This window comes from Alligator sinensis, unplaced genomic scaffold (assembly GCF_000455745.1).
Source record: "Alligator sinensis unplaced genomic scaffold, ASM45574v1 scaffold319_1, whole genome shotgun sequence".
Taxonomy (NCBI): Eukaryota; Metazoa; Chordata; order Crocodylia; family Alligatoridae; genus Alligator; species Alligator sinensis.
Genome location: NW_005842375.1, coordinates 106,417 through 116,787, shown reverse-complemented (window position 1 = coordinate 116,787; position 10,371 = coordinate 106,417). Strand labels below are relative to the sequence as shown.

Sequence of the window (10,371 nt, the reverse complement as noted above, 5' to 3'; positions counted from 1 at the left end):
TAGGATACGTAGTTTTGGCAGTTGACAAAGGAGATTACTCACGGGCTGGTTTATCATTGGACTGAGCAAAATTCGAAGGACTGCGATGTTTTTCCATCCATAAATCTCGAGACAACTATCCAGACTGTGAGGGATCAGTGGAACATTTCCAGGAGCTCGTAAATGACGGTGAGGCCATGGTCTTATTCGCTGGAGTGATGTTAATCCCAGTGCATACACTCCAGGGTTCCATGCACAGTACGAGACACCGATGAGTGCCAGCATGAAATGCTCTGTGCCGGTATAATCTGGTCGTCCTGTATGCCATTCGTCGGCTTTCTGGTTAATCAGTCCTGCGACAAGTGCTGGCAGTGGAATAGGCCAGTGAGTGTTAGCTGTTATCATGTCGAGGTTGGTGACATGTCCCCGGGTTCTCCATAACAACAGAACACTCCGTCGTGCAAAAGAGCTCCAATTCGGCGGGAACATAATTTAGTGGTGCCAAAGCACACACAATTAAAAAAATGCACAACTTTGGGTTGTGACAGTCTCCAGGCCCCCCTGGCTTGGGGCTGGGGTGGGTCAGGCCAGGGTTGGGGGGGGGGGGGGCGTTGCTTAGCAACCAGTGCTGTACCTCCTGCAGGGATGTGCCAGCTTTCAGAGGGGCAGCCCAGGCCCACAGCTTACAGCGGGCCCAGTAGGCTCTGTCCCCACTCCAGCCTGGGGCATGGAGCACATGCTTGCTTCAGCCCAGCCCAGTAGCAGTAGAGAGGGCACTGAGGAGGCAGTGACTGGGAACAAAGGGGTATAGGGGGCCTAAGGCTGCAGGGAGGTGTGGGCATAGCTGTGGTAGGGGGTGCAGCCTCCTGGGAGGACAAGTGAGAGGGGGCAAAGGCAGGGGTCAGGCTGCTTGATATCCCCCCATTGCCTGCCCTCCACCTCCTGCCTGCCCACCCCCCCTGCTTTTCCTGCTGCAGTGGTAGGGAAGACGAATTTAAGATGACAATAATTTAGATTTAATATGTGGAAAATTATTTTAAAAATTCACAGTTGTCTTGGATTTGAGTAATATGGTAATATACCCAGATTACATTAATTGGTTAAAGATCATTAAATATATATATATATATATAATACAAGACTTCAATTTTATGACACCTTAATTTTTGAAATGCACTAGTGAAGTAGTGATCAGGGACTAGGAAGTGTGTACAGGGGTGCAAGGGACCCTGCCAATTTTTTCCAGCGATTTGAAGTATTTGTAGTAAATAAGAACCATTTACTACTTACAAACTGGTTATTTGTACTAAATCTCCTTATAGACAAGTAAATACAATTTAATATGGCATTTGCCTGACCAAGCTTTTAGAGATGACAGCTTAGAATCGTATTAGATGAACAAACAGCTCTTTATAAACCTTTACATAACTTCATGCTTTCAAAAAATAATACTCACAGGTAAATGATTGTATATGAGCAATTTCAAGCAGCAGGGATTTATGTTGAGATTTTTGAGCTAGCTGAGCTTTTATATTGGAAATCTAGTAATAGCTGCAACTATAGAACTGCTTCAGTTCATGCTTGAAGTTTAAAAAGGAGTTACTCCTACTAAAATACAATTGACATTCAGGAAAGATAACTAATCAACATATATGTCAAATATAGCAGAAAGTTTAACCTTGGAGTGAAACATGAACTCTGACTTTAAAGGAATTCTTAAAAACAGGCATTTTTGGACATGTTTGTGTGAATTATGTATAGTTCCTCAGGCCCACTTTGAGATAGTGAATTCTTTCTTTATGTTCACAACCTCTGCTGAATGCGAGTAGAAGCTTAATCATGTTACCAAGGTCACATTTTAATAAATACTGACAGTGGAAGGTAAATGCTGTTGTTATAATACAGCCATTTATGACACTAGTTTAAAGTGTGTCATTTTTTCCCATCATAAACTGTACTTTAAAGAAGTTATAAATTAGCCATCATACACTTTAACCTGAAGGCCAAGACCTTGAACATAAACCAAGGAGCATCTTTTTAAAAAAGCAATTTGGAAAAAGATCCATGACTTTTTATGGCATTAGAGAGAGGTTTTAGTGGTTTCACGTTGCTCCTAGGTGTTCCTACATAAGATTCAAACTGTTGGTGGCTCAGGACATCTGTACTTTGTAGGTCATGTAATTTGCACATGTTTTTGGGTGGTGGGACATTCTCAGGTTTAAAATTCAAGTGAGAAGGGTAGAATTTTAATCCAGTCAGGGCAAATTACATTTTTTCCTTCAGTAAAAGCTAAAACTGTCTCTCCAACTTTTCTACTAATCTGTCTATATGGAGTTGCCTTCTTTTGTAGTGCTCAGTCCAGAGGTGCGGTAGTGTTACTAGGGATGAGCAAGACGGGAACTTGCTTTAGGCACCAAGTTAGAAGGGATGCTGGAATTGCCTCCCACTCGTGCAGAGTCTGTATCTTGGCAGGAACTTAAAACAACAGCAGCCAGGACTGTTTTGAAGACAGGAATGGGCCACGTGCAGTCTGTGGGCTGGCTACTGTCCACCAATTTATCTTTATCCAGCCCGCAGGCGGGCAGCAGCACTGCACGGCAGGTCCTGGATGAACTGTGCTTGGGCCCCGGCTTCTGTTGGTAGGCGGCATGGGTAGCAGCTCTGGCGTCTGCTGGTGCTGCAGAGGACGCTGGGTGGAGGCAGCTTTGTCAGCCTGCCTGCTCAGTACTGTGCAACAGCCTAGGAGATGAAATTTGGCCCTGCAGGCCTTGGGTGAGCCATGGTGGGCGGCACCCAGGGCCTGTGGGTCCAGACTTCCATCTCCCAAGCGCTGCGGGACTCACTGGGTGAAAGCAGCCCTATCTGTGTGCCCGGCACTGTGTGGCATCAGCAGAGGCTGGGGCCTTAGTGCATCTCACCCAGGGCCTGCCCTGCAGAGCTGGGCAGGTAGGGCTGCTTCTGTCCAGCATCCCCCACAGCACCAGCAGAGCCAGAGCCTGTGTGTGGCTTGTCCAGGTTATGTCCACAGGGGATGGAGCATAGCTATGGGCTTCTGCAGTATTCTGTCCTACCCCACCATCAGGGTCAGGGTGCTTGTGTGTACACACATGCTTCAGGAGCCCTGATGGCGGGAGACCTGTGTGGAGGCCCTCAGCCAGGTTCGATCCCCGATACATAGAGGCTGGACCTGGCTAGGAGTGGCTCCTGTGTGGTGCCCCATGCTCTGCCAGCCTGTGTTACATGGCCACATGGTGCCTCTTTGCCACCAGCAGCTGCCCAGGTCATCTTCCTGAAGCAGTAGGTAACTGCCAGGTGCCTGCTGTGTGCCCTAATCAGTGCTGGGGAGTGGAAACCTCTGACACATAGCCAGTGCTGTGGGAAGGGGCCCTGCACTTGCTGGGTTGGCCCACCTTAGCCATGTGCTCCAACTGCTGATGCAGCCAGTAGGTGCTGGCTCCAGAATCGGGAGGGGGGGGAGGGGGTGTGCTACAGCCCGGAGCAGACTCATGTTCCAGCTCCTACTCTGGCACCATTTCTGGCCTGGCTGCATGGAGCTCCCCTGTGTTCATGTCTGTACATGCGTGTTCCCCCTCCCTATCCTTGGACCCTCACCCTCCTACCCCAGCTCTTAGATCTGTGCCTCCAACCATTCCTTGCACATTCAGAACCCACACCTTCCCCCTGCTTTCAGGACCTATGTGCTCCATCCCACCTTCCTGCAGGGTTTTCCTCAGGCACTAGCTTGACTTGTTTCGTCTCTGGACAGGTGTCAGTCCTAGATTTTAAAACTGTATACTCCTGTCCATATGGATTCCCACCTTGAATGTCTCTGTGGTGCAACAAGGATGGAGCCAGCTTGCTTACTCCTTAATACTTTTATTAAAGTGGAAGTGTAGCTGAAAGTAACTTCATATCCATTTGTAAGTAGGAAAATTGAAAGGATCTTCCTTTGGTCTTTAAATTAAAATTAAGAATATGTAAAAGAGAGGCCATAAATAGTACCAGTCTCTCTCAGTTGGTGAGTTGCATTGAAGTTGTTGAGTTTATTTTGCCACTTGTAAGACTGAAGCTGCTGAAAAGGTTCGTGATAAATTAATCAGATGGCCACATTCAGAGGTGGATCCAGGGTGGTGTCCTAGAAATTCTAACTCTAGCTAGAAACATTAACTCAGATGTAGAAATAACTTCCAGTGTATTACTGAATGCATTGTCAGGATGCTGAAGAAGATTAGATTTTGCTTTATGAATCTGAAAGAAATGTATGTTTAATTTAATGAATGCAAGACTAATGAACTGTCCTTTCATTGTTTTTGCCTAGTTTGTTGTATTTTTATATGTAAAAATATATATAGTTGCAATATGTATAGTCGCAATTAATCACGATTTTAATCACACAGCTAAAAACCTCAAAATTATGCGCAGAAAAACTCAAAATCATTCAAAATTATGCACGTACCTTGTATGGTTGGGGTTGGTGTGGTGTGTGTGTTGGGGGGAATTTATGAAGGTGTGGGGGGCTGTGTGTGTGTGTGTGTGTGTGTGTGTGTGTGTGTGTGTGAGGTTTGGAGTCTAAGGAGGGGAGTTCCCTGCACGCCCTGGCAGGATGCAGGGTACTGTGGGTCAGGAGTGAAAGGCAGCAGCAGGGTTCGGAGGGCTGTAGCTTGGGACTGAGGGGCAGACGCACAGAAACACGTATGCACACACAGCACCCAGCAAGTAAGCTTGTGGAGGGGGAGGGGTGGAGGAGAAGGAAGGAGTTGTGGGGCGCAGATTGAAGCCTCCATCTTAAGGGAGGGAGTGGTGCAGTGGCGGGTCATGGGACAGAGCTGCGGGCGGTTTGTATGGGGTACGGGTGGGGTGTGGCTCCCTGCCTCTGCATACGCCTCTGGGGAGGCATGGGGGGCACATCCCCCCTAGATTTGTGTGTGGGGTAGAGGTGGGTGTGTCACTGTGGGCTGGAGCTCTGTGCCCTGCTGCCTTTGACCTGGGAACCATGAGACGCTATGTTGTGCCTCCCACCGGCAGGTGGGCAGCAGATGCATAGTGCAGCCAGCACGTGGCTCCCAGGGCAAAGGGAGCAAGAACAGAGCCCCAGCCCACAGTGAGCAACTTACCTCTGCCCTGCGCACAAATCTGGGGGGCACATGCCCCCCCATGACTCCCCCAGGCTTGCATGTAGCAGTGGGGAGCTGCCCCCACTTTGCGCCCCTGGACAAGCTGCTGACAGCTCCGTCCCATGGCTTGCCCCAGCCCCAGGGCCCCATTCACCCCAGGCCCTGCCCCTGCCCCACTTCCTCCGTCACCATGGGGGCCTCAATCTGCCCCCACCCATCCCTTCCCTCTCTTCCCCCTTCCCCTCCCCCTCCACAGACTTATGGTGCATCACTGCTCTACACAGTATGTAGGCTGCTACTGCTTCTGTGTGTCTCGGTGTCTGTGCGCCGCTTCCCTGTGGTCCTCTCCACTGCCACTGCTGCCCTGCTATGTGGCCCAGAGGCAGTGGAGTGGAGCCTGGGTGGGGGCTTCAAAACCATGTGCATGATTAATGCATTAAAAACTAGCATTTGATGAAGAATCACTTTGGACCGACTGGCATTCTTGTCCTAGCTGCTGGTGCATTCCTGTCCTAGCTGCTGGTGAGGCACTCCTTCACTTGCTGGCTTGGTCTATGGGAAACCCCTCCTCTTCTTTGACTCTCATCGCAGGAGTGAATCTTAAGCATCTTGCATCTGACTGAATTCCACTTTGGAGTGATCAGCAAAGGAGATGTGCTTCAGAACTGAATGTTTCCTGTGACTGGCTAATGTTATATCAACCAGCCTAGGAAGATCCTACCCTCCACTTTGACAGGGGATGAAATTCAACATGCAAAATCAGCAGATGCATAGGGATAAATGACTGCTTCCAAGAGGGCACATAGTAAACCTTGTGTGATCCAGTAATTATGAAGATAATTTTGTGGTGATCAGAATCCAAAGAAAACAGATGTCAAATTTAACAGTGTTATGTACATCAGTTACTTGGCCTCTTCTCACCTTAGATCAAATGTAGTCCATTTATTTTGATTAAATATGCAGGTAGAAGTTTAAGGTACAGTTATGTTATGGAAATGATGACTCTTAGAATCAAAATAACATAGGGCATAAGCAGGAATAGTACAATTAAAAATGGCATTCCATGCTTTACACTGGGCTTGAATTGGCTTGTAATGGTTAATAATTTGGTGAACAGAAAGTGGTCTGGTCAAGCAAAGACATGAGGCTTCTAAAGTCTTAAAGCTTTTCTTTGCAGCTAATTTAGTTCTGTCTTCTCTACAGTGAAATCATAAAATATCAATTAAAAGGCCAGCCACAGCAGTTTTTCTCTGACCTTAGGACTTGCACACTAAAGTTATCATATTTTAATGAAAACAATTGAGACAAAAAGTTCTATATAATGCCTGCAATAACATTTATTTCATAACTGAATATACCTTGTGTGGTTATTAGCAAAACAGCATTTATACCTCCTGGACATAGACTTGTCAGAACAAGTAGTGGGGCAAATATAACTTTCCCATGTGCATGCACAGCAAAATATCCTGTGCAGTTTGCAATGTAAATATTGAATTATATGTCAGAGAAACAGAAGTTAGGTCCTGCAAAACTGCCCCTTTTGTTTAAGGTGAGAAAAATTGTTTGAAGTACTCAGTCAGTAGGCTATGATGCAAGTCTCACTGAAGAATGTCTTGTTTGAAAATGTTTACATTTGTTGAAAAAATGTGTTATACAGAAGCCCAACCCCTTGCCATTCTTTTATTTGTTTTGTTTTTCATGTTGTATCTCATTTTTTCAGAGCACTACAGGAGAATGTAAAGTAACATCAGCACCAGCTGGAGATAAAAACTTCGACAAAAGTCCAACAAAAACAAGACAGCCTCGCAAAGTTGATCTGAGAGCTCGATACTGGGCATTTCTTTTTGACAATCTTAGACGGGCCGTCGATGAAATCTATGTTACTTGTGAATCAGATCAGAGCGTTGTAGAGTGCAAGGTGAGACTCAGTTTGTTTTACTTCATTTGTTGTGATTTCTCTCTTGATGCTAGTTGTCTATAAATAAACTAAAATAAAAAATCAGAATTTTAAATTAAAGTTATTTTATTCTTTGGATTTGGATGGGTCCTTTAAATCAAAGAATGGAGAACATATTTCTTTATTCTGTCTGTTAAAAGCTTGTTTTCATCTTAGCCACTACATGGTTTTGAATGATATGAAACAAAGCAATATGCGTTTTTTACAGCGTAATAAGATTAATTTATATTTAAAATACCCTGTTCAGTCTGGCCAATTTTTCTTGTATTTTTATATTTTCCTCATATTTTCTGCCATATGTCGTGCTGTTGAGATTTGACCTGTTTTCACATTCCTTTGCTTCCTGTTTAATGTCCTAATTACATATTGCTCCCTTTCTGCAGAGATAGTTATCGTTCTTCTAATTCACTCTAAGGAGTTAAGAAAGTGAGATTGATGGCAAAGTATAAATATAAACAGTGTTTGGGTGGGATGTCATTGCAGGGTGTTTTTTTTTTTTCTAGTTTTAGATAACCTTATATTTGCAGTAAGAAGTAAAACAGATGCAAAGCATGGTGTATTTCCAGCAAATCAGTAGGGAAAAACTATTGCCTTTTAATAAAAATAAATGATATGCTTTATTACTTTATAATTAGTTAAATGATTACACGTATTGAGAGAAGCCAGAACAATACTTCTTTAAGGAAATACTCAGAGCACAACTTCTGTTTTCATATTAAACAGGGCTGGTAACTCAACAGATGCTGGAATCCATTACCTAATCATTGTAAAAAAATTATATATATGGCTTAAAGTAAACTTTCATCTTATCATGTGTATCTAGTTTTCTGGTAAAGTCAGAGACAGCCAAATTGCTTTTGAGATTAGCATACAAGTATATTTCATTGAAAACAGGTTTCAACCCAAACAGTAGCTGGAGGCTTCTAAACCATTGGTTGGTCTAACATAATATAACATTTTGTTTCTGAACTGTCTTCCTGGTTAGGAAATTTCTCTGATGAATTTTTTGTTTAAAGAAAACCAGTCTGCCTTGTCATGTAATCAGGTTGCCATTTTTAAACTTTTGTGACTAAAAGAACATAAGTTTATTTGTATCATTATCACATCTTTATAGATCTAAGACCTCCCTGAGAATTCCAATCATAGTACACAATCTCTTCTGGGAAGGAAATTTATGTCCCAAACTAAAAATCTTCATTTCAGGAACCAGTTAAGATTGATAAAGTGACAACAATACATTTACCTGTCATACTGTTTGTTTGTAAAACCCAGGTAGTTATAACAGCACAGAAATGAACAGTTAAGGAACTTCTAGTTTGTTAGCTACAAAACATTTTATAAGCTCATTTTGATTACATATAAAGAAATTCCTATTTTATCACAAGTCAACACCTTAACTTTGATGCTTGTAGTGTGGGGATTTTGTGGATGTTATTTTTGTTAAAGTCACTTGAATCTCTTTAAAAAGAAAATTATTTTAACTTTTTTATTAACAAAAACAACTTATCAAATAAAACATTTAACTTTAAAGATATATCCAGTCTTCTAAAATATAGACAAAGACATATTTATCTTCCATCAACAGTGCTCCTTTAAATCAAATCATTGTCCTCAGAAAAGTCTTGTGTTCTTTTCTTCTCTTCCATATGGTCTCTAACATTTTCTTTATGTTTTGGTCTATGTTAAGCTTTTGTGTTTCTTCATCTTTATATGTAACTTGCTTAATGATTCAGCCCTTCTTTTTCCTTAGAACTCTGCATAATACAAAGCTCACTATCTTCTCACTTCTGCTTTTAGATTTCAGATTTATTCCAAAATTTTTCTTAACTGTTAGCTCATAAAACTAGCACTTCCTTTCAATATTCAGAAACTTTCTCAAATTTTCTTTCTTGGATGAGACTGTATTTATTAGGCTATGCTTAATGATTGACTTGAAAGCATCCCATAAAACAGCATGTTCTGTATGGTTCATGAAGGGTTAAATTGCAGCCCTTGGGGTCCCACCAGGCTGCCATTCTCCCCCATTGCTCCAGCTGCAGAAACATCCGTGGTCTCCCAGCTCCCTTTTCCTGTGGCTTCTCCTTCCCTGGGGGTGGGGCAGTGCAGCCTGCAGGGCTGGTAAGATCCCATGACCCAGGATGCCCGAGAAACTGGAGGACTGAGTGTGAGGTGGGGTGCCCAGGCATGCAGTGAAATAGGGTAGAAACGGAGGATGCTTATGCTCACAGTGCAGGGGGATCCTGAGCATGTGGTGTGCTGCAGTGGGGAGGGGAAGGGAGAGAGGAGAGGGGAGCCCAGATGTGTGTGCTACAGTGGTGGTAGTGGGGGAAGCCCGGGCATACAGTGCAACAGAGGGGTGAGGAAGCCAGACCATGTTGTGCAGCAAGGGGCAGAACACTGGGACTTGTGGTGCAGCAGAAGGGAGCCTGCATTGTGCAGCCCCAGGGGCCCATGGCCCCTGCTGGGGGGGCCTCCACTAGCAAAACCTTTGATGTGTGGCCCCCAGCTACTAAGAAGTTGGCCAGCCCTGCCTTAAAAGATTCGTTTAAATCTGATTTGTATTATTCTCAGTGAAATACAGCCTGATTTCTCCTCTGATAGTTCCAGTTTTTTCCTGGTCATATTGAAGTGGTGGGATATTCAATTGCCAAGTTTTCATTTTGTGTGTTCTCCCAGTGTCTAATAAAAAAAACTGTACTAGTCCAAGGCCTGACCAAATAAGTCAATTTCATTTAACTGATACACCGGGGTGGACAAAATATGACCCCCAGGCCAGATCTGGCCTGCTGACTGATTGGATCTGGGCTGTCAGTGGGACACCTGCCAATTGAATGTGGCTTGCGGCTGTTCCTACAGTGCTCTGCACCCACTCCACTCAACTGCTGCCTTCCACTCCACTCAACTGCTACAGGCAGCTGAGTGTATGGAAGGCAGCTGGGAATCTCCTGTCCCAGCATGCAGGGCTCCAGCTCCAGCTTCTGGTTGCCTTCCACCCACTTGGCCACCCACCCAGCTGAAGCTTCCTTCTGTCCCAGAGTGATGCTGCAGAAGCAGGAGGAGTAACCAGTACTGGTGGTCAGGGGAACTGAGTAGCAACCATACTGGGAGCAGCCCTGCCAGTAACCTGTGTGCGCTGCCTGGGGCCAGGCTGGCAGGTGTGGGCTGGAGTGTGGTGCGGGATGCCCTGGGTGGGGTTCAGCCCCATGTGGAGCACTGTAAGGGCAGCCACAGACCACACTGTCTGGGTGAGCTTTGTTGCATGCGCTCCCTGCCGCCTCCTCACTCCCCCGCCCTGGCCAGCTCCCGGGACCTAGTGCCCAG

The 10,371-nt window shown here is 44.9% G+C and overlaps 1 protein-coding gene across 1 annotated transcript in view; it reads left to right on the top strand.

Annotated features, from left to right (window-relative positions):
• The window catches only part of LOC102384121 (S phase cyclin A-associated protein in the endoplasmic reticulum), a 140,854-nt gene that overhangs the window by 35,892 nt on the left and 94,591 nt on the right, over nucleotides 1-10,371 (top strand). The window contains exon 5 of the mRNA XM_025210842.1: nucleotides 6,814-7,011. Coding sequence (XP_025066627.1) covers nucleotides 6,814-7,011 — 198 coding nt within the window. The remainder of the gene's footprint in view (nucleotides 1-6,813; nucleotides 7,012-10,371) is intronic.